The 25863-nt window shown below is 34.2% G+C and overlaps 1 protein-coding gene across 5 annotated transcripts in view; it reads right to left on the bottom strand.

The window, feature by feature from the left end:
* ERBB4 (erb-b2 receptor tyrosine kinase 4) overlaps nt 1–25863 on the bottom strand; it is a 1065595-nt gene that overhangs the window by 150287 nt on the left and 889445 nt on the right. For all 5 annotated transcript variants that reach the window (XM_034655108.1, XM_019802141.2, XM_019802140.2 and 2 more), the window contains one exon: nt 1217–1402. In XM_034655108.1, coding sequence (XP_034510999.1) covers nt 1217–1402 — 186 coding nt within the window. The remainder of the gene's footprint in view (nt 1–1216; nt 1403–25863) is intronic.

Genomic DNA, 25863 nt, shown 5'->3' on the forward strand with positions numbered 1-25863 from the left:
AACTATAAAAAATCCTCTAAGCTGTGAGTTTGCTATGTAATTGTTGCAAAATTATAAAAATGTTCCATAAAGAAAGTATAATGAGATTTATGTTATATAAAACTAAACTGGGCTTTTCTCTCAGATGCTTTTTTGGGTTTACATTTCAAGAATTACCTCAAATTTCTATTTTGAGAAATGAATTTTCATTCGTTCTTAAAAAGAAACAGACTAGAATTACTAAATTAACATTTTGACATTTATATTATACAAATGCAAAGATGAACACATCTGTAGAATTAACCAAACATTAGGTCAAATTTTGATGTAAATAAAAATTGAAATAGAGAATTAAAACTTGTCTCAGATCTATTTATCTAGGAGAAAATTTTCAAGAAATATTCTAGGTATAGATAATCATAAATGGGTTCTTTGAATATAAAAAATGTACACCAGAAGTTTCACACTGGTTGACTGCAGGACATACATGCTTTGTTTGGTGTCCAGAACAATTCAAAAGTTCGAGCCAAGATTTAAATTTGGAGAAGTCACATAAAACAAAAAAACCCCCAGAATTCTGACCCCTCCAAAAAACTGTAAGAGCACATAACTCTGGTGGAAAAAAACACAGTCCTATAGAAGACAGTAGGGGTTCTCTAGCTCACCACATAGCCACGTCCCCATCACCCCAGGTGCTGAGATCCATGCCACTTCCCTTGTGTATGTTGCATACCATGACTTGTACCAATCAAAAAACCCCAACCATTAAAGACTATTTGAGAATTATTAAAATGTCTAGGAAAATATTTCGAACTTGGTCATCTGTAATACTGAGAACTGAATGTAATACTATCTTAATAAAATCAACTAAAATTAGAACAATTCAGAATTTAATCTTTGCTTTCTTCGATTTTGTTTGTGATTTAAATAATATTTAAACCCCCCCCCAAGAGCCAAACAAATTTCATATACCATTTTTTTCTCCTGATCAGTAAGCTATTTATTTTGGCATCTGGTCAATATAACACAATTAGCAGTAAAATAATCCAAAGATGGGTAACGTGTTTGATCTGTGCTTTGAATGCAAATACTTCCCTATGTCTTTCAATATAGCAAAAGTAATTTAATTTATTCAAATATATTAAAAGACTTGATATGTTTTCAATATCCACACTATCTTAGAATAGGAGAAAGAAAGCTAGGAGAGTTATTTCCATGGGAAGTAATAGGCACTTACCTTAGCTATCTGGACACACCAGTTAAGCAGCAGCTGGGATCCAATGTTGTCCTTGTGTTCGTGGACATAATCCAACAGGCAGCCATGGGGCATAAGCTGTGTAACCAGCTGAATGGTTGGGCTCAGACACACACCCAATAACCGGACTAAGTGTGGATGATCCATACTTGCCATGATCAAAGCTTCCTATAAAAAAATTAATAAATAACACCATCATTTCAACTTAAATTTCTTTATAGCACTATATTAATGGTACTGATGATAATTTTGAAAATGCACTCTCATTCAATGGAATCAATTAAAAATGAAAAGACATTACTGCAGCTATTATAGTCTTAAAGTGATTTAATGCAAGTAAAATTAAGTGAAAAATAAAGACTATACTTCTGTTAAAATGGAAAATGTTATAAATTGAATGCATATAAAATTAATATTAGTGTTTTCTATTTTGTAACATGGACAATATTTGATTTTATTTGCTGCTAAGTTAGTTGATATTAAATCCTAGCTTATACTGTGGATTTTTAACTTTTGATCTTTAGCTCTAGAATACAATAATCTATACAAATGCAGTTATTTTCATGTAGTATAAGGTGACCCAACGTTAAGTCATCCATTATTAGTGTGGATTTAGCATACACAGGTGTAATTTATAAATTATAAATATCAAAGCTTAAACAATTATAAGCAATATGCCATTGTGGATTTATGTAGAAAAATAAACCTTTTAATACGACATTTTGTTCCATAACTTTGTCTTTACTCAAATTTATCTCATTTCCAAAATTATAAGTGATGTATTATTAATAGAATCATAAAATTTGAGAGCTAAGACTATAAAAAATTGTCTACTCCAACTTTATCATTTCATAAAATGACAAATCAGCTCTAATTTCTTTATCATAATCATGTCACTTTGGTTAAATGAAGATAAAATTGGACATATGATAGTTATTCAGTGCATCTTAAAGTTGGCCTCCAATTAAAAGTTATTTTAAGTTATCTACTACAATTTGAAACAGATAGGACCTTTCACACACACACACATACATGCACGCGCACACACACACAGACACACACAGGGGGTGGCACATATATGGCAATTTATTATCAGTCAGTTTATCTACACTGAAGCCATGAGAATGTTATTGTAGCATTCTTGAATATTTTCTGTAACTTTGAAATTTTTCAAAACAAAAAATTGAGGACGGAAAGCTCTATTGACCTTTTGTTTAAGATGGCATGGCAGATAGAACAAAAAAATTTACTTCCATTTCCTCTCAATTCCATTATACTAGCAACAAAGGAATTAATGAAGGGGCACACACCAACAGTCATAGAGAGGAGGCAATAAAGATAGAATAATAAGAGTAGGAAGTGGCTTACTAGTCGTAACTAATTTAGTGTATGTATGACATCTGGAGCCTGAGGTAGCAGGTAGGGAAACTAAGAAGTCCAATTGACACCACATGTGTAAGCCACCAAAGGCTCAAGTAGTGTTAGCACCACAAATCTCTGCAAATGGAGCAGGAGGGAGAAACTGACTTTAGCAGGATTGTTTCAAAGTGTATTTAGGAGGGGCCTAAGACTACAGATCTCCTCCCTTCCATCAAAAGGATTGTGGACTATGGGCATTAGGCAAAATGGAAAGGGAAGTACTCTGGTGAAAATAGTAGGATTATGTAAATTTATACGTGGAGGAAATTAGGGCCACCTTCCAGTTTCTTCTCCCAAATGGAGCTGTGACTTCAAAATTCTGAAGTTTAAGTTGTTTAAACCTTAAATTCCAAATCCAGCAAAATTTCAATTGAGTGGATATTCAGGCGTGTCTGCTCTTAAACACTCATCTCTGGGGGCGCCTGGGTGGCTTATTCAGCTGAGTGTTGGACTACTGGTTTCGGCTCAGGTCATGATCATAGGGGCATGAGATCAAGCCTGGCATTGGGCTCTGTGCTCAGCGGGGGGTCTGCTTGCGATTCTCTTCCTCTTCCCCTCCCCCATTCATACTCTCCCTCTGTCTCTCTCTCTCAAATAAATAAATCTTAAAAACCAACAAACTTATCTCACACACTTCTGTTAGATGTGTTCATTAAACAAGAGAGGGTGGTTAAATGAGTACATTTAATTGAGGAAACAAAAAATGACAGTGAAGGGATATTCCAGAATAAAAGCTGTACAGGAGACCAAGATAGCAGTCAGTCCAGAATGGAGTGGGACATATAGATCTGGAAAAGGTAATACCAGGAGATGGAGAAGACAGAATGCCTAATGAGTTTAAAATACATTAAGAGTATGTATATTTAGCAGAAGCTGAAGGTCAAATTAGGATTGACGCACAGAAACCTAAGCAAAAGTAAAATGAAGACATTGATTTGATGTAAAGTGCAAGACACTCACAAGAAAAGAAAATCATGTATTTACTATAGAGTATGTCTGGGGATAGTTACATAAGCATAAGGACATAAATACGAAATGCTGATATAAGCAAACACCATATGACTATACTGGAAAATGAAGGGAAGGGAAGTATACTATACTTCTGCAAGGGGGTGATGGGAAGAAAGTGAAAGGTACATTTCTGTTGTTCATAGTGACAAGTTAGTATATAACGTATAAAATGGAAAAATCCAGAGTTGACAGTGTAAGCATTATATTTAGATAACAGAGTTAAGTGAAAAACATAAATTGCTGAGATACTGAAAATGATTACTTTGGGCAGTGAAACACAGGCAGGAAAGGGAGTGGAGAGTCACTCTAGACTTCTGTCTTTTACTATTTGCCTTGTAGAAGTATTTGACTTTTATTATTATTACCCTAGAGCTATTTGAGAGGACATTATTAACTTTTAATCTCCACTACTATTTTAGTGGTGTTGATTTCAGCTGAATCTAAAGATTATTGACAATTATGGTGTATGCCTGATGGAGTATGTGGATTTACCGGATCCAGCCAGGGTTTCAGATGAGGTATAACCTTTTACTTTTTTGAGTAAGGAAGAGTGGGGCAGAATAAGCAAGTGTCTTTGAGAAAGAAGAGATATAAGGCCAAACAGAAACAATAAGCTGGTGAAATGGTGTCATCTCAACTCAAAAGACTGTTTTTGAGCCTTTGTGGGCAGAAGCTGAAATTGTTGTTCCACATGGCTTCCAAATATATGTTGCAATTCCCCCTTCCTCAGTGGCCCCAGGGAGCCAGAGTCATAGAACAGGGGAGAACACCAGTTTCTACGCTTTCTTGCTGAGCCCCCCACCACAGCAACACCTGAGGACTGGCAGCCCAGGGAGCACTGAGGGGCATCACCTCTAGCAAGAACACTGGCATCCTCAGGTGGTACCAGTCAATAGTGGCACCAGCCAACGGTGCCAGGGGGAGGACCTCTCTGGCTCAGAGAGAAGAGATGCTCCACGTGGGGGCCAGGCCGGTAAGGAAGGACACTGCAAATATCACAGGAACACCGTGACTGGGACATCGGTTTATAGGTACATATGAGGCACCCAGTAAGTGTCCAAACTTTATGGGAGACTTCTTTAGAGGTTGGAGTTTCTGCATAATCAGCAAAGCCAGAAATTTGAGTTATTACTATGAATATGGCCCCATCTGGATCCAAAAGGTAGAAACATTTCGGTTTTACTTACTGTATATTTTAGTAAACATTTGAAATAAAGCAAACCAATGTAGTTATAAGGAGAGTACGTAGAAGAATGTTAGCCAAGTAATACTGTATTGTTATTATTTAATTAATTATTAACATTAATATTGAAAGTATAAACCAGAGGGTTCCTTCACTGAATTATGATGTGCACACATATATACACATATACACCAACAAATAAACAAAACATGTAATCAAATTAAATATCTAATTTAATTAAGTTCCAAATTAGATATTATCTAATTAAGTTAAATTGATACCGATTACATTTTCTCTATTTCTCTTCTGGTGGCATTCAGTCTTTTATGAGCATAAGAGTCACCTTAGGTTTGTCATTTGTAAGTAGCGGATTATCCCGGCCTCACTCCCAGATGATCAGGGCCAGAAGTAGATCAGGAATTTGCATTTGTAGCAAGCTCCTCAGATTAAGCTACTGTAGGAAATATGAAAATGGAGGACCTCTGGAATGTTGTCATAAGATGTATCTATAATCCACTGCAAAAATAGTCACTTACAATTGTGGTTTGATCCCCATTATAACACTAGAAGCAGTCAAAGGACATAGTAATTCTCAGCTGTAAAAGGAGAAAACCAAAGCTGGGTGGGCTTACTTCCCAGGTGATATTTGATAAGTAGCAGGATTAGATTTAAGATTGAGGATTTCTGATTCTTAGTGCAGTTTCTACTTCTTATGATACTGTACTTTATAAATTTCAGTTCCATCAGCACTTCGCACTGTAGATGGTTATCTTGTTAACAAGAAGACAGCTCCAAACACCTGACATTAGTCGTACCTGAAGAATTGAGTCAAATTATACTTTATTTCCTGAGGAGCAACTAAAATCAAACAACAAATTTGCACTAACAGGTAAACTGCCATCACTTAAAATACGCTTTCGGAAAAAGCCAAAGAAAACATATTTCTCTGATTTCCTGAAAGCATTATACGGTGCAGGCCATTTCTTGAGAAAGAAAATGATGAAATTTAAGGTAAAAGAAAGACTTAGAGGTTATTTCGGGCTTCTTTTTCAAGATGAAATACATAAACAATTTTTTTTTCTTTTACAACTCAAGGAGTAATGATAATTCCATTCTGAATATGCATGTGAAAAGTTTACATCAGAAGAGTGTAAAAAAGTCACATGAAAGTTCTCTTTTAAAAAATCTATTAGTAAGTCCTGGCAAAAAAGCTGGGGTTGTATTAAGGAAAATTGCTCATCACATTACAAAGAGTATTTGAAACCAAATTGCAGAGTATTTGCATAATAGTTCTCTTTTTTTGAGAAAGAAAAGATGAACAAGACACTAATTGTAGGTTTTATTTTTTTCATAAAGGAAATAGCAGATGGCTTTTTTGGGGGATAGGGAAAGAGATAAAGAAAAGAGAACGTGGATTCATTTAGAGTGATGAGTGGGATGGAAAGGGAAAAAAATTCCAATATTTTAATAATGGAGTGTTGGATTTCAATAAATTGCTCCGTGTTGAAGTTAATAATGTCCCCTGTTACCTATCTCTGTGTGGGGCCTGTGGAAGCAATTTTGGAATCTTTGCTGCTGTCACTAGAAAATGTTACCAAAGGCCACTGGAATAAATACAAGTTGACAGGTGCATTATCTATTTTTTCAGAAATAAAATTAGTTTCTGTCTTTGTTTTCCCTTTTGCTTTATAAAATTTTTTCTTGTAGGTGAATTAAAGAGTTTTCTCATTGGACAGAGGGGAAGGATGTAACAGGTGCTACACTGAAAACTCTAAAGCAAGAACATTTTTCTTTATAATGAAGTCTGGTTTGAATAAGGACATTTTTTTTTAAACTATCAAGGGAAGACCAGGGAATAGACAAAAAGCTCTGAAGCATGTGTGCCATTATTCTCTTGCCTATGCTGTTTGTATCTCTATTTGTGTCTGGAGGGAAGACATTTCTGTACAATAATAAAAGTAAGCAATACCATTTGTCACATTAAGGTATCACTTTGCCCAGCCTTCAGATGTTTATATACCTTGCCACTTAAACTTGTTTTCTCACTCATGTTGGTTAGCGGTTTCACAAAAAGAAAAAGGAAAAAAAAAATATGGCCAGTGAAAACTTACGGGCTTTTCTGTTTTTTAAAAATGTTAACTTCAGCCAAGCTTTCACTATTTCATTATGTCTATGGACCATTACTTCAATACCCTCCAGCTGAAAATGAGTAAAATCTCATTGCATCAGGGATAAGGAAGATAAAAAGAGGGATAGAGGAAGAGAAAAGATAGACAATTAATGCAGACATAAAACTGTGCTTAATACAACAGTCAGCAGATTTGTGAATGCTTGGCACAAATGCCTCTCTTAAGGATAGTGAGGGTGAAGGGGATGAAGAAAACAAAGGAGATAATGCTGACAGCAGTGATGAAAGATGGAATAAAATTATTGGTCCATAATAATGTTTTACAAACATGTTTTGCTGCAGATGGTATCTAGATAATAAAATAAATGAAATATGCATCTGTTTCCTAGCATCTAGAATAAATAATAATTTACTTGTGTGAGTAGGTGAACAGCAACTAGACAGACTGAATTGATATGCCATTAAATTTAAGTCTGTCCACATTGCTGGCTGGGCTCAGCATTCTTTTCTAATCTCTGGGCATCTTTTGGGTGAACATGAACAATCAAAATTAGGATCCTTCTAACTTTTAGTGTCAAAAGTGTTCCATCCCCTTTCTCCACCATTCACCCACTGAGAAGCTGCGTCTCAGATTAGATTCTGCTAACAGTGCTACACAATGAACTTCATGACTTCATGAGTAATTCCATACTAGGTCGATTTCTACTTTCTGGCTGTGTTTTTTACCTCCCCCTACCCCTAGTTACACTGAATTTCCCTTCATCTTTATATTTTCCTACCCTTTTGTTATACATTTCCTCACCTAAAAATACTTACTGAGATCTGCTATGTGCTGGCCACTGTTACTGAAGCTGGGTCTATCTACCATCTCTATCGTTATGAAGCTTTCACTCTACTGGGAGAGGCAACAAATATACAGGAAAATCAAGTATAAAACAGACATATAAGTAATTATAAGTCATAAAATTAAAAGTTATAGACAAAATAAATAGAATATTGTGATAGATAATGAAATGGTGGTTGTAGAGCTACTTTAAATAAAGGTAGTCAGGAAATGTGTCCTGAGATCTGAATTACGAGAAGAAGGCAGACAGACAAATGTAAGGAAAGAGCATAAGAGCTGGGTCAATTTGGGAAGTCTGTGTAGACTCAAGTGTCTGGAATTTAACAAGAGCTGTGATGGCAATGAGATGAGATCGGAAATGCAAGTAGAGGCCAGATCATGAAAGGTTTTGCAGTAGTGGGAAGAACACTGGATTCATTCAGAATTTTTTAAATGCCTGCTTTCTATTATGCTTCATTTATTCCTCTCTCAGACTGAACTCCAGCGTTGGCTGTTACAATAAAGCATTTACCATCATCATAAAAATTTTTCCCCTTGATATTCCCATTGTGTCACTCCTTGGCCAGAGGCAACTCCCACCATTTAATTCTCCTCAAACTTTCAAATGTTATTTGGGAAAGGAGATTTGTCCTAAATCTCCTGATTTGATCCTTCTAAAATAGCCCTTTGTTATCTTTTTAAATTTCTTATTGACTCTATTACATTTATTATGATGTGTATCTCTGAGCAGAAAAAAAAAAAACCCACAAATAACAAAAACAACTTTCTACCTTTCACAATATTTACTGTTTAATGTAAATTAAACAGTAATTGACATCATCCCATTTTGTTCCCGTGAATGATTTGCCATTGTTTGTCTCTAATATAACTTCATCTTTACTCTATGTTGGTACCTTCACTGTAACTACAAGTCAGTATATTTAGATATCCCATATTCCAAAAGTGAAAGTTCCCTAAATTTTGCCATTTCTTTACTTTGGTAATATTTGCTATTTCCACTTCGGCTATTTCTTCATTTTATAGTCTTTCACTCCCTAGGGCTCTAGTTTTTTGCAACTTACTGCATTCTTACTATTCAAATCACTCTTGAAAAAGCACCAATGGCCTACTTTTTAACAGTCAACATGTTTATTCTCTCATTTTTACATTTTCCTGAGTTTCTGCACTGTTTTATCTCACTGACCATGCTACTTTTTGAAAATCCCTCTGTGGCTGATGTTAATATTTTATTCTATCCTAAATCTTCAGTCTCTCTGAGAACTCTCATTACAATTATTGATCCTGCTTTTTGCTTTTTCCTTCCATACCCTCAATGTGGAAATGCTACCATGGCTTCATCCCTAACACTCTTTGCTTTCATCTGTAATCTCTCGCATCCGTATATTTTACGACTTTAAGAGAGTTGACAGAATTATCAAAAATATATGGAGTTCACTGTAAAATTGTGTGGTTTTTCATAATTTGATTTAATTCGAAGCTCTGTAAGTAGCATTGCTATTAATAGGATAGAAAACAAAATTCATTGTAATCATATCCACAATGCTTGTGTAAAATATCTGTCCAAAATATCCCAAACATAAAAATTATGCTGTACCCATATTCTAAGCTTTCTTTTCCACACCTGTAATTTCAGCTGTCATCTCTGAACAGGAACAAATAGCTCTTTATAAGTGTGTATCTCCTATTTCATTTTTATTAATTATTTGTTAAATATCTGCCATTGTTGATGATGTCTCTGAAAGTAGTAATATTATTTTATCATATTCATTAGTCTATTACCAAATTTTTATAGAGTGTATAACTAATAGTAAGGAAGTGATACAATTTTCTTAATAAATGAACAGATTCTTTATTATATTTATCATACTCCCCCCTTCCCAACCTACCTCATCCCAGGAATCAACCCATATTTCAAATGCTTTCTAGTCATCTTGACATAGATATCCTACTGGACCGGCACAAAGTAAATTTAACCATAAGAGCTTGTCTGCTAACTGATAATTTCCTAAATTTTAGAACATTTTCTAACTTGGTTTTCGAATCTTGGATTCTATCTTTTCCCATTGTTTTACATTCTACTCATATCAAATATTTTGCCAAGTCTTATTAATTGTTTTTCCCCAATGGAGTACAAATCTATATGGTTCTACGTATTTTTATTCTGACTCTTACTTAAGTTCAGACTTTCTTCACTACTGTAAAAAGAATGTCTATTTTTTTTTCATTACCTCCAGTCTATTTTTGTTATAACCTGCAAAAAATCCCAGGCATTTTTGTGTTGCCACATGGAAAGCTTTAACTTGCATGTACTCAATAAATATTTGTTGAGTTAAATTTGACATGTTGAAAATTATAATAAATTTTGTAATAAAGAAGTTTAGACTTTGCTCTCAGCTATGACATTAATGATTTGTGGGACTGGCCTGCTATTTTTCTTTACCCCTCCATATCAATTCTCCATCCTTCTTCACTTCTCCATGTGCCCAGTGAAACTGAACCAAATGGATGACAAGAGACAACCTTGTCTCCTGGCTTTCATTTGGGGTCACCCAATGAAAAGCAAGAAGAGAATATTGAGGAGAGAAGAGAATGAGGTTAGTATCTGTCCCCACCACTTCCCTGCAACCCCCAAAGGCTACAGTTGCTGTCAGTTCAGGGTAACCTTCCCCTTGTTCCTTCAGGACTCACAGTTCCATTATTAATCTTGAGATATTTCAACAATCCTTGTTGATGTTCCTCAACCCTGCCCACACCTTTATTAAAACCCCTTTGCTAAACTCTCTACCATTACTCCAATTTTGTATACCATGTGATTCCTGCTGGGGATTCTTCTGATGCAGTAATCTTGGACAAGTCACATAACCTAACACTTATTTGTAAATAGAGAGTTTGGGTCACTGATGGCAAAACATGGCATGCATGCTATTCCAATACCCACTCCCCTTGCCCATGGCAGATATTGCTAAACAATCATTGTAGTAGGCTGATATGAATCCTAAAATAAGTCCACACTCTAATTCCAGGAACCTGTGAATATTACCTTATTTAGAAAAAGGGTCTGTACAGATACAATTAAGTTAGGGGTTTTGACATGAGGAGATCATCCTAGATCATCTAGGTGGGACTTAATACTATTACAAGTATTCTTACAGGAGAGAGGCAGAAGGAGATTAGATAGGGATACACAGAGAAGAAAGCGGCATGAAGAAGAAGGCAGAGATGACAGTGATGCAGACATAAGACAAGGAGCAACGGCAGCCCGCAGAAGCTAGAGGAGGCAAGAAACAGGTTTTTCCTTAGAACTTCTGGAGGGTATGCAGGCCTACCAACACCTTGATTTCAGAAGTCTAGCGTCCAGAAATGTGATATAACATATTTCTGTTGTTTTGAGTCATCAAATTTGTGGTAATGGGTTATAGCAGCCACAGGAAACTGATACAATTACTGTATTCTTTCCTGTCTGGACTGAGTAAAGACACATGATCCTTCTCAGTTCCATTCTTTAAGCAACCGAAACCAATTTATTGGGAGGTAAAGGTGAGATTAAATATCATTGCCTTGATTTTACACATAGTTTAGAAGTTAATGTTGCTACCAAACCTTATTTAATTTGGATGTAGTATATTAGTCTAACCTAAATAGTGCAGATACTTTTAATTTAGAAATTAACATATACATATAACAGCTAAATTATATGGTATAGGCAAAGAGCTTACCACAATTCCTAGTGGACTTTTAAAACATTCAGTTAGTATTACGTTGTATTAAATCAATTATATCAATAGGGAATGTGATTGTTGACTAGGAAAGGCACAGCCAACAGTCTAGGAAAAAACACTTTAGCTGCAGGGTAACTAGTCACTTTGATCTTTTCGAGTCCTGGGGCGGGGGGCAGGAATTTGGAAAGGCAGGCAGGAAAACCAACCAAAAAAACAAACTTTTTTTTTTTTCTGTCAGCACTTTAGAAACTATTACTTTCTATTTAACTCCATGGAGAACTAGAAACATCTCCTCCCAGCTCAACATAAAGTAGTCATGAAGAGTAGGAGAAGGCCAAAGTAGCTTATTGAGTTGCAAGAGAACATCAAGGACTACATAAATTTGTTCTGTAACAAACAGTAGCTATGATTGCAGTGATAACAGTAAATAGCAATCGGGGTTAAAGTAGATAATAGAGACCAAGAGGTCCTGGTGAAGGCTTGTAGTTAGGGCAGAAACACCTTACTGCCTACTGATTAATCTTAGCAATGTTACAGAAAAAGCAGCACAGAGGTATCTGTAATGAACATTTCAGAACTGATAGGGAAGAATAAACTCAGCAAGGGCCAGCATGGACCTTCTGGAGAGGACACTGCAATATGCTACCGAGAAGGAAAACACAAACATACCAGAACTAGAATCAATCATCCAAGCCTATGGATTCCAACACCAGGGGCAAAGGAATAATTATCAACTTCCAAATAATGTTTATGAATTTCATTTTTTCTCTTTATAAATGAAACTCAATTTCTGTAAGATTTATTTAATCTGTAAGATCTATATTTAGATATTTAGTTCAGCTATAGCTTTTCAGTTGTTAGTAAACATTATTGTCCCTCTAAAGTCACCCATTAAAAAGATAAATGAAATAAAGTCACCTGGAAAATAATTCCATCAGATCATAAGAATAACCGCTACTTTTTGTTGAATTGTGCCTGGCACAATGCTGTTGATTTTACTTATGAACTCATGTAGTCCTCAGGACAATCTTGTTCAACAGATACTATCATATCTAACTGATAAGGAGGCGAGTTTGAGAAGGATAAGCAATCTGCCAAGATCCTAAAGTTAGTAAGTAGCCAAGCTGGGATCTGAATCTGGTTCTCATTATATTCCCAGCCAAGACTCTTTCCATCATGTTATCTCCTCAGGATCCATTAATGTCTAGGTGACCAGGTAGACACAGCAGATTTTGTACTCATTATCCTAGTGTCCTGGTAGGAGTTATCACTGATAAGATTAACCCCTTAACAGAATCTTTATGAAGTGTCATTCTACTAGGTACTCACCATCCTTTTTTTTTTTTTTTTTTGCATAAATCAAATGAGTACAACTTACCCTCAACCACATTAATCCACCAATAATAAAATGCTAGATAGCTTCTGCAGGAAGGGCCTAAGACTAACCCATATTTTTATTCTCATTTCTGCATAGGATAACTTGTTTCTAGGAATGTTCAATTATTTAAAAAAATAAATTTGACTTAAAATAGATCAGAATCTAGTAATTTTGATAATAACTCTTATTTAGTCACTTAGGATTTTATGATTTTCTATTTTGTATAATTTGGGGAATTAATACTCAATTCTACTTTCCTAGATACTGTACCTCCCTTAAAGGAAGACATCTATTGTCTTTCTAATTCACAAGAATAATCTGTTAATTAATGACAATTATATTAAAGGCATGTAACAACAAACAACTAAATAAAATTAGGGAAACCATCCCTTAATACCTAGTTAAAATCTCAAATATACCTCTGATAAAGGAGCAGGCTGGACTGTATTCTTTATGATTTACTCAAGATAGAGTAGTGACTTTAATTAAGTCTTCCATTTTTCACTTACTAGTCTCATGCTCATATAGGATAATTCATATGTAGAAATCATTTGTCCTATCATTTATTTCTTCCTTATCTCCTCTACTTTTTATAATGAACTTAATTATTACCATCAGATATATTAAATTTGAAACCAGGATTTATATGCAAGTTCTTATATTAAATATTCATGTCAATGTTATTTTAATATTCTACCCTGATCCTGATGTCAAGGGCATTCAGTTAAAAGCAATAACCAGAAAAAGTCTGCATTAATGTTATTTATGCTTTTATGTTTTTAATATAGTAACAGTAAATGATATTACCACCTACTCAGGCAAAATGAGTTAAAATGAACCCTGCAAGAAAATATATGGTCTCACGGAAAACCCCTATTGTTAACATATTTGCTTCAGGAGGCTATGAGTCAAAGGAATGTGTGGCTTTGTGGCTAGATACACACTGTGCAAGGGTTAGAAAGTAGCAGCGGAAAAAGAAGTACCTCATAAAGAATCTCTGCAAGAAGGCATCCAGTCCTGATCTGGCATTTGAAACCAGCCACTGAAAATTAACCAATATTTTAGAAATGGAATGGTATCTTAGATTTCTATAACGACTACCCCAGAAAAGGTCAACTCATGGTCATTACATTCATCATCAGCAAACTCAAACGGTACTGCAGCACACTTGAATACTTATTTTGTTATATATTACTTTATTAATAACTGTATGTAGTTTAGGAGTATTCACAGGGAATAGCTAGCCATTCTTCATTCATTCATTAACTGAACTCCAATATTGTCTAATGGTTATCCTATACACTTTTTGTAACCTCCATGAGAGCACAAAAATTGAAAAGACATATATTCAACTTTCAAGTAGTTAATATTGTAGAAGTCTTTAAAATTGAGTGAAATTAGTTATGAACATGAATAATAGTTATGATAAATATTTATGATACAAGTCATTTTTAATAATAATCCACTGAAGACAGAAGAAACTGTGGGAAAAACAAAAGCTTTGTTGGGAAGAAAAAATACAAGTGTGGATATTAGTATAAGGAAAGAACATGTTGTAAAAGAATAAATAACATGGGTTGGGTGATATGATGAGGAGAATGAGGTGTGGACATTGATTCATGTGAATTCTTTCCAGAGTCTGCTCTTCTGCTAGTTATGTGATAAGAAGCAAGTTACTCACACTGTCAAAACCTCAGGCTCCTTGCCTGTACAGAGCTGAAGATCAATAATGCCTACCTATCTCATATAACAACCATTTCACATAACATGTATAAAAGGGTCTACCACAGAGGCTGGTACATAACATTTATACAATATAATTAGCTTCCTTTCCTTCAAAAATTAGGAAAGTGGGTAAGTCTGCATGCAAAGGGAATAGGAATAGATCAGCTGATATGGGGAATATAGTACGTGACGGAACACAGTTAAGGAGCAAAGCTGGAAAGGCAGGCTGGTACTAGGGCTTGGAAGACTTTAAGTTAATAGTCTGATGTTTCGATTTTACTCTATCAAAATGAGGATCAACTCAAAATTCTTGCCCAAGAAAATTAATTTAGCAGCACTCCTCAGAACAAATCATTGGCAAAGTGTCTGAAAATCAAGAGATTGGTAAACTGCTGTGCATGAATGAGGTAATTCACTGAGAGTGAATCTTGAGAAATCTGAAATGAATGCCTAACTTGCCAAAGGCAGATACATTTTTAAAGGACTTAAAGTTTGTGTATTCTCGTATTTGAGCTGGAGTTTCCGACTTCAACTTTTTTTTTTTTTGACCTTCAATAAATAACAGAATATTAAAGAATTTGTCTTGTGGATGGTGAAGACCTGGTCTACAAGTCAATATAAAAACATTTCCCTGTTCTTTCTGGGCACGCATACCCTCTTTTAATCCTCCTCCCTGTCATGGGAAATGATTTGCATCCAATATGAGCAGAATTTTGCTTCTCAACATCTGTTCTCATCCTTCCCACACCCGGTTGTATTTTCTTCATAATCCATTTAATCCATATGAATGAATTTCTTTTCCATCAAATTCCATGTGAGCGCTGGTCAGTCTGGTTCACTGCCTCAATCACACATATTGTCTATTTAACATCAGCATAGCAATTACTTTTTGACCATTCTGCTAAACAATTCTGAAAAGGGGGAAAGAATTTACAGTATTCAATAGTCAGTGTGCTGTCTAATAATGTCGGTTCTTTACAGGTAGACACAGGGTCAGCTTTCTGAGGGTGCATGCTGTGACTTCCGTCTGTGGTGTCTATTAATTGTTACTATGGCATTGTTCTATCCCCACATATGAGTATATAAAAAACTCTGGGGCTATTCTACTAATCTTTTCTACTGTTTATCCTTTAGAATATTATAGCTTCCAGAATTTCTAAAGTCCTTGTGTAAATATTATCTAACTTTAAGAATCTGATGACCATGACCTAAATCTTCATTCGAAGAACCAGATTGAACTGAGATGGAACTGGTGCTAGAAATCTAAATATAAGATCATTTTGAGAGTTAAAAATTAAAAATTTAAAGTCGTTAGTCATGATTATGAAAATTTTGGATTATTAGAAAATGTTTCTGTGGCACTTCAACTCTTAGAAGTTATTTGCTTCCATCTGTTTCATCAGAGGAACCAGAAAATTATTATTTATGATAACACTTACATAGGTTACTTACATTAAAATAATTCATATATTCAGAACAATTATTCATCAAATCTTCAAATGGTATGCAAAACCCACTTGTAAAAAATAAATTCTTCACTTTTTAGGTATTTTAATTGAAATTTATGTCAATTAAAATTCACAGATGTTAAAACTTGTTCTGGAACACCATAAGCTGAAATTCATTCAATTTTAAAAATCATAGTATAGAGAAAGCAAGTATTTGAAGGTTCTTCTAAACCAATTTCAGTGATTTTTAAGTGCGAACTATGCAATTAAATTTTAAGTGTGATTGAAGAAGCAATGTACTTGAGGATATCTGCAATAACAGTACAGTTATGGCATTTTTTTTTAAATTAAGGCATTTTTGCACAACTAATATATTTTCTTTGAAAATGTGATGGAAATATTTAAATACTTCATTTGGTAGTTATTGGATGCCTTTATATGGCTTTGAAAATAAATACCTACAGATATTCCGGTTATGAGCTAAGAATTTCTAACAGGACAGTGTACTTTTTTTTTTTTTTTTGAAGACTTTATTTATCTGAGAGACAGACAGTGAGAGAGAGCACAACCAGGGGGAGCGGTAGAGGGAGAAGCAGACTCCCTAGACTCCAGATCACGACCCAAAGTGAAGGCAGATGCTTAACTGACTGAGCCCTCCAAGTGCCTATGGCACACTGTACTTTCTCTAGAAGACATCCAATAATGGAATTCACTTGATCAACAAACACAGAGATTTACTTCGCATTTAACATGTATCCAGCCATATTCTAAAAATAAAAACTAACTACATATCACACACATTCATAAAAAAAATGCAAGAAGAATGAAATTTAGAAAAATGTTTCTTGTAGATAGGACATGTTAATATAAACAATGTAAATGACAAACAGAGATTAGAGAGGGGTCACAGAGGCTATTTTTTGTCAATTATACTAATTAATAATACCTTCTATTTTTTTTCTAGATTCTAAAAATGTTCACTAGAAAAACAAATTAATTTGTGACTTTGCCCCTTAGGTTTCCTTTAATAGTGGAATTCAAACAATTTAAAAGACAATTGGAATGTCTATTTTTCATTTGGCTATGCATTTCTTTGAGAAGAATAAAAAAATGTATTATGAAAAGAGAGATAGTACACTAGATAGTCTCCTTCCCCATTAATTTTAAAGTAATTGTGAGAGCAAAAGCCATGTCTATCGTGCATGTCTGAATGGCCTCAAGGAAGATCCAATTACAAACTGATATATTTTCAACACACATAGCTTGCATATTTAATTCAGGTATAACTCCAATAGGAAATATCTCTTTGGTTTTAAATCTGTAATAGGTTTCGGTTCACCTGGTTCTTTTCAATACATTAGGATAATTTCCTGGATTTTGGTGGGTTTTTTGTTATTCATAGATGCATATATGGAACACTTGCTGTCATAGAGGTGCATTTTATTGGGTAAATGATCATTTGTACATTTGAAGATAAATATGTTCATCAAGAACATAAGAATGGATACCAATATATTTATAGAACAACATATATAATAAGGGCTGAGACTCATATATTTAGCACTTGCAAAGTATATTGGAGCAGTTTAACATTTCTTACTTAATCCCTGGGAAGAGTCTGATATATTTTGATTAAGAACATAGAACAAAATATATTTTGAATACTAGACCAGTTTTCTGTATTACTGAATTTTAAACTTTGTCCAGAAGTCTGGATATAAAGATTAAAATTACGCAGGTGACTAAGGAACATGAAAACACACTTCATGTTTAAGTACTTGTATAGTAAGGGGTTCCTGGGTGGCTCAGTGGGTAAGCGTCAGCCTTTGGCTTGGTCATGATCCCAGGGTACTGGGATCGAGCCCTGTGTTAGACTCCTTGCTTGAGGGGAACCTGCTTCTCCCTCTCCTCCTACCTCATTGCTCTCTCTCTAATAAATAAATAAAATCTTTTTAAAAAATACATATACAGTACATATATGTCTATATATAATATATAACATTAAATTTACTTATATCAGCTTCTTCTTCCCAATATAATATATACAGATCTATTTAAATTTTCTTTTAAAATTTTTTAGGCATATTTATTTATTTGTGGCACTTCTTTTTTTTACCATTGTATTTCACATTAATATAAAATATCCCTAAAAATTATAATGATCAGGTAGTAAGCCAAGCCCATAAACTTACTTACTGAAACTTGGAAAAAAGAAAAGTTTCTCTCAGGTGTAGATATTCAATTCAATGAAAATGTGTTATCTAAGCCACATATACTAAGCTTTCATAATTAAATAAAATTAATTGATTAACAAATTCAATGAACATTTAGAAAAGGGTAGCAAAAACAACAAAAAAATGCCTCTGAGAAGTCACAATTTTAAAAAATCAGAATATTTAAATATCAAATGAGAGATAAGATTAAATATTAAATTATTTTAATTTCAGTATGATTTTTTAAAATTTTCAATGCACTTTGCGGTTATTTGCAAATAGCCTAAATATATATATATGCTTGCTCTAATAACATAAGTAAGTTGAGAAATAAAGCATTTGAACAAATAACTTTTAATGAAAATTTTTCTAAAAACGTATAGTACATTAGTATCAAGTAAAGAATAAGTGCCTAAATGTCATTATTCAGGCACAGTCTCTCTATTCTTAAATGCATAATAAATATTATCATGGAAAAGTCACTCTAAAATAAAGTGGAGATAATTAAAGCCAACTCTCAACATTTGTGTCAGTAAAAAGTTGGTGAAAATATCAGTTGTAGGTCTTCAATTTAGTGAGGTTGGAATTAGTTTAAGTATCAAAATACTTAAATTTCTATGGCTTGTTTTTGTCATAATTAGCCAAAGTTCAAGAAACTTACATCAAAATACTTCTTGCCTTGCTTTCATTATCTCTTCACCCTATCAAATGTGTAAAGTTGAATTTCACAAGTGAAATTTTCAAAAGCAATAAACCAAAGCAAATTTACAATACTAGGAAACTGCTTTCTAACCAAGACACAAAATTCAGAACACAAGAAGGAAGCTATTAATGCATTTGATTTTAAAAATATTTATGCCCATTATGATATGCCATAAAGATATCAAAAGCCAAATGACAGAGGAAAAATATTTGCAACACTTACTATAAGAGCTGATCTCTCTAGTATGTGAAGAGCTTATAGAACTTAAGAAGCAAGACAACCAACTCAACGGAAAAAAAAGAGCATGGATGATGAAAAGATAATAGTCAGAAAAAGAAAAACAGAGCTAGACAGTATCATTCACAATAAGAGAAATACATGTTAAAAGTACACTGAAGTGGGCGCCCGGCTGGTTCAGTCGGTTAACCATCTGCCTTCTGCTCAGGTCATGATCCCAGGGTCCTGCAATGAAAGCCCATGTGGAACTCCCTGCTCAGCCCCACCTAGGGCTCCCTGCTCAGCAGGGAGCCTGCTTCTTCCTCTTCCCTTCCGCCCTGCTTGTGTTCTCTCACGCTGCTGTCTCTCTCAAATAAATAAAATCTTTTTTAAAAAGTACACCAGAAATGTTAAAAAGTTATTTATCTGATCCCTTACTTTTTTTGGTTCCCACTACCTCTTGCAGTGGGAGACCTTTTACTTTTCCTGTCAGAATATTTCCTTTTGTTTTTGCCCATACTGGATTCTAGAGAATGTAAGTAGGAACTCTATTCCTCCTATAACACATTCTCCAAACAATGTATGATAACTAGAAATGTAGGGTTTCCTAGAGTCTATGCTAGCTTCTTTTTAGTTGCTGAGTACAGAACATCTATTAATTTGACACGACAGTAAAACTTAAAACTATAGAGATGTATTTTATCTTGGCTTTGGCTTTAGCTGTGCATCTCCCATATAGAATACGCTAGTCAGTCCCACTTATATTGATGAAATATATCAGTTTAAGACCCATCTTGTTTATTCATTAAGCTAATATTTATTGGGTGTTGTTAGGAGTTCAAAAAGATATATTGAACTCCTAATCACCAGTATCTCAGAGTATGACTTTGTTTGAAAAACAGGTGTTTCAGACCTAAGAAGTTAAATAGATAAGGTCTTATGGGAGTAAGGTGGGCCTTGAATGCAATATGACATGTTTTTATAAGAAGATGGCCATCTGAAGACACAGAGACACAGGCAGAGTGCCATGTGAAGGCAAAAAAACTAGAATGATGCACCTTTAAGACAAGGAATACGTGAGGCTACCAGAAGCTGAAAGAGGAAATATCCTCCTTTAGAGACGCTCAAGGAAGCATGACCCTGCTGATAACTTGACTTTGTACTTTGAACTTCCAGAATTGTAAGAGAACAATTTTTGCTGTTGTAAGCAAACTAAACAGCCATACAAACAAAAATATACTGTAATATCATTTGTCACTTTTTTTTCATGTGTCACTTTTTTAATTGGAAAAATATCCAAAGATGTGATAATGCCCTGTTCTCTATTTCACAGGCCGTTGGGAAAAAGTGCTGGCATACATTGCTGCTGGAAATGCCCAATCAATATCCTCAATGGATGGTGATTTTATTTTATCTATGAAAATTACAGATGTGCTTGTCCTTTAACATGGGAATTCTACTCCTGGAAATTCATCCTACAGATAGAAAGATATAGCTTCTGACATGTAAAGTAATACAGGTTCTTCATTGCAGCATTTATTGTAATAGCAAAAGTCTGGAAACTACCATGTACCGATAAAGACGTGACTTAAATTGTTATATAATAATAGCCTCATTATAGACGGTATGGAAAAATATATGTGTATAATTTGCTATCCTAGGTATATGGCAAATACGAGAAGAAAATATACAATATTCCAAAGCTAAAGATCTCTAAATGCAATCTCAGCTTTGAAGTTATCATGGTCAATTATTGCTTTAGTGAAGTTCTTAAGCCAACAAAAGTTGGGCCAAGCCAAAAGAGTTTTCTGGTTTGTCAAATCTTAACCCAATTATTATTATATTAATATTATTAACCCAATAATATTTATAAATCATGAATTTTCACATTTTAAAATGCAACCAAGGGAATAAATATACATGCCTGGAAGTAACTCATGATCTCTTCTTGACTTTTCCCTGTTTGCTTTTTAATTAAAATGCAATATCCAGGTCTAGAACATGTGTCAATTAATTAAAATGCAATATCCAGGTGTAGAACATGTGTCAATCTGAAGATAATTTTCCAGAGTCAATGTGAAGGATGTAAGAATGACTGTAAGCCTAGAAACATATATCTAGTTAACATTTCAAGAACTTGGATGCAAATCCCCACATATAATTCCAGACCCAGTTCAGAATAAATCTACAGTCCTTCTCAGTAGTTCTTATGACTTAGCCATCAGGATAGCCTTCCTTCTTTATACCATCCACTTCCACATAAAAATCTTTTCAGTCAGCTCTGACTTTCAAGCCTGAGGAACAGCAATCTGTGTTAAGTATTGATAATACACAATGGTTTGCAACTGAGACTGTGTATCAAAATCACTAGAGAGATATCTAATTATGTCAACCAAAAATCTGAAAACTCCCTTGTCCAAACTAAACTTCAAATTGATCACTAGATGAAAATACTTACCATAAAGCTAATGATTATTGGAGAGTTACATTCAAAATGTCCTTTTAAAATTTAGCCCTATTAAAGTCATCTGACTTAAAACATCAGAACAGAGCATCTGATCAATTTGTGACCACGGTGGTTAGCATTCACTTCTGAATTATCATTATAAAAACTATTAATCAAGCCAATAGATACTAGTCCTAATTGTTGAGCTATGATTTTGAGCTGTTAATGATGTTATCCATTTTTGAATACACATATATATTCTGTTTCCAGAAAAGAAATGTCTGGTAGAAAAATGGGATGAATATATAATTGAAAGAGTTACTCAGCCATCAGAAAGAATGATTATACAACATTTGCAGCAACATGGATGGGACTGGAGGAGATTATGCTAAGTGAAATAAGTCAAGCAGAGAAAGACAATTATCATATGGTTTCACTCATTTATGGAACATAAGAAATAGGAAGATCGGTAGGAGAAGGAAGGGAAGAATGAAGGGGGGGGGTAAACAGAAGGGGGAATGAACCATGAGAGACTGTGGACTCTGGGAAACAAACTGAGGGATTCAGAGGGGAGGGGGGTGGGGGATTGGGATAGGCCGGTGATGGGTATTAAGGAGGCACATACTGCATGGTGCACTGGGTGTTATACGCAACTAATGAATCATGGAACATTGCATCAAAAACTGGGGATGTACTGTATGGTGACTAATATAACAAAATAAAAATTATTTAAAAAAAAAAAGAGTTAGTGAACTCTTGGAACAAAGAAGAGTTCTCATGCTAAGGATAAACACATTTTCCAACTAAATTATGCTAAAAGTGTCCATGGGGAGAGGTTACTTGTTTAAACTGAAAATCTGCTATCCTGTCATGGGGGAGAAGAATAAGCAACTTAAGCACTTTTTGAAACTTTCTCTACAATAATGATAATAATCTTAAACAATATAATTCTTTTCACCAAACACTCTCCTAAAACACTTAAGCAAAGTAATTGACTACACTTTCCCTATAAAAATCACTCATGGGGTGTGTTATCATGGTATTAGCCCCAAAATGCTAAAACTACAAAATTTTCTAGAGGCCATTAAGCAGATAAATAAAGATATTGATTCTTCCCATATATAATTGAAACCCTTAAGGTAATTGCAGCATCATTACTTATTTATTCAAATAAGTTCCTTGATTTTCATCAGAATTACATGAAAAGTCACTATTTCAGTTTTCAAATTATATATTACAAACATCTGTTTATCTGCCAAAGAGAGGGAGTAGGGTAAGGAAGGGAGGACACATTTGTTGAACGTATGAGTCTCTTCTTGATTTTTTTCTAACTTATCGTTCTGGTTTTATCTCTTGTCACTTCACCTAATTAACTACACTTCCAGATAAGCTTTTTGATGCTAGATTCAAATATGCCAGGCTTTTCCATTTCACCATGCTGATACAAGGCAAATCTATATTACCTAAGGACATGTAACATGCAATGAATTCACTGTTCCCTAAACCTACTAAACCAAACCTGTATCAAAAGAATGAGCTCAAATCTTATCTCTCATATCTCTCTAAAATCCCTATATTTATTAAGCTTTCTGTTCTCTGAAGCAAAAACTACATTTTGTATTACTTTATCTTGCATTCTTTGAAGTATATTAACTTTCCCCATCTCATACAGTGTTAGTTAGCCAAATTAAGTCAGATTTGTGTCTTGTGTTACACAAAGATAACACCTGACTCCCCTGGTTACATATTTGATGTTGCCCAGACATGGGTTGATTTGTTGCTACAATGCGGCATTAAAGGACCACTGCTTAGATCTCCCTTCAAGGAAGGACCTGCCTTAGCATCTGAGAATGCTCCTGGCTGACTGCCTTCTGCCAACCCACATGTCAGAGATTTCCTCAGCTGCAGAAAGCCACTTCACTCAAGTCTACACACCAGGGCAACCTGCCTCTAACAACTTTTGGATTGCAAACTCAGGACAACTTTGGCAGGTCATTTTAGCTCCAGAGTTACGAATGGGGTCAGACAAGGAGGTGTCAAGCCTCAATTATAACCTCTCTTTCCCACCACAGCTGCTGACCCCAAGGGCACTTCCTAAGAACATTTTGGGTACTAAATTCCATCTCAGAATATCCTTTTGGGAAATCCTACCTGTAACATAAACTATCTAAAAATAAACTAAGAAATAATTGGCTTTTAGCAAAATTTTGTAAAATTTTCAGAAATAGCTATGACATCAAATACAGGATGCCCACCAGTGTAGCTGAGAAATTTTTTTTATTCACAAAATAGTTAATTATATTCTACTTTATACCAGGAACTAGTGTAGTGATCAAGACAGACATGCAATATTATATCAGAAATCTACTGTAGTTATAGAAATGGCTAAAACCATATAAAAATGAAAATATGATAATTTAGGCAAAGGGTTTGTCACATTCTTGCATGAGTCAATTCCTTAAGGAAAGGCTTTTCACATTTGCATAATCTCAAACTGACTGAAGTGAATGAAGGCAAAATCAATACAACCAAGACTGAAATAGTATACATATTATGAAGGGTTTGGCGGTCATATAGCCTGCTTAAACATACCCAGTTTAGTAAGAATTTATTGCCAACCTAGTTGCAGTCTCTCATATTGCCTCTTTGAGGAGAATTTCTTTTTTCCTCGTATGTACCTACAAAGTCATTTAAGTTATAGCCTGAGAAAATTCAGCTCATCATAAATTTGAAAATAAGAATGATTCAAACAAAATAGACTTGCTAAAAAATATAGTATCTTTTCTGGAATAAGTTTTCACAGAGTAAGGTAATGATCTGTCTTAAAAGTGTAGATAATAATTTGCCAAGAAAAGTCAACTAATCAAATAACTTGGAGAATCTGCTTGGTGAGAGACATTACTGGCTACTGAAGAGTATTTGGTAAAATCATTTTAAAGTGTAAAAGATGAGGGGCGCCTGGGTGGCTGACTCGATTTTGGCTCAGGTCCTGATCTCAGGGTCCTGAGATGGAGTCCCTTGTTAGGCTCTGAACTAAGCAGGGAGTCTGCTTCTCTCCGTCTTCCTCTGCACACCACCCATCTCTCTCTCTCTAAAATAAAAATAAATAAGTAAAGTGTAAAAGATGAGATTCCTGATAAGTCTAGAATTCTAAAATAAGTAATTAAGGCTCAAAAAAAAAACAGAGTAAAAATAAAAAGGTCACTAAATTGATAGAAATGTGAAGATAATAACAATATTAAATGGAAATAGAAAGTTGTAATATGGTCTGATACATATCACAGTAAGAGTACTTTGGAAACTCTGATCTAAAGAAAGAACAGAAGGTACCAATATAAAATATTAAGAATAAGAAAAGAGATAAAACTATAGGGGACAAATCAGAAACAAGATGAAAACTTCATAGTTTTTAGAAGGATTAGCAATAGTATTAGGAAAACATTACTGTTGTAATGTTCAGCACTACCATTGTTCAACATTTTTCTAGAGGCTCCAGACAATGCTCGAGTATAGGAAAAAGAAATAAGGGATTTGAATGTTAGGAAGAGAGAGATAAAATTAACATCAGTCATCAGTGGTATTTTTTTAACCAAGGAAATAAATAAAAAATTAGAACTAACAAATTAGATATAATATAAATATGCAAAATTGTTAATGTTCATTAGTGCCAACAATACCCAATTCAAAATGTAAATAAGAGATAATTTCCAATTATAATAAAAACAAAACCAAAATACTTTAAAGTTACTCCAGCATGAAAAGCACAATCATATTTTAAGAAAATTATAAAACTGAACTATATTTGAATGAGATATACTTCTTATCTAAATAAGAAGTTTCAACATTGTAAGGGTTCAACTTCCCCAAAATGAAACTGCCATCTTTAATTCAATGTTAAATAAAGTATCACTTGGAAGAAGAAGAGATATTAATGCAACAATTAAAAATTCCATCAAAAAAGTAATATAAAAAATGTAATGCTTTGAATAATAATGCCAGTATGCTTCCCATAACAAATATCAAAAGTACAATAAAGAGGAAATAAAAGAAATGGTGTTTCAATTCATTTCTTGAAGTAGTTACCAACAGGTCAATGGTACACAAGGGAGGTTTCAAAATAAGATAAATATATTCTGGTAATTTAGTTATGTAGTATTTATAAAGCCATTAATGCCAATGGCCTGGATCTAAAAAAA

Source organism: Ailuropoda melanoleuca, chromosome 2, assembly GCF_002007445.2.
Source record: "Ailuropoda melanoleuca isolate Jingjing chromosome 2, ASM200744v2, whole genome shotgun sequence".
Classification (NCBI taxonomy): domain Eukaryota; kingdom Metazoa; phylum Chordata; class Mammalia; order Carnivora; family Ursidae; genus Ailuropoda; species Ailuropoda melanoleuca.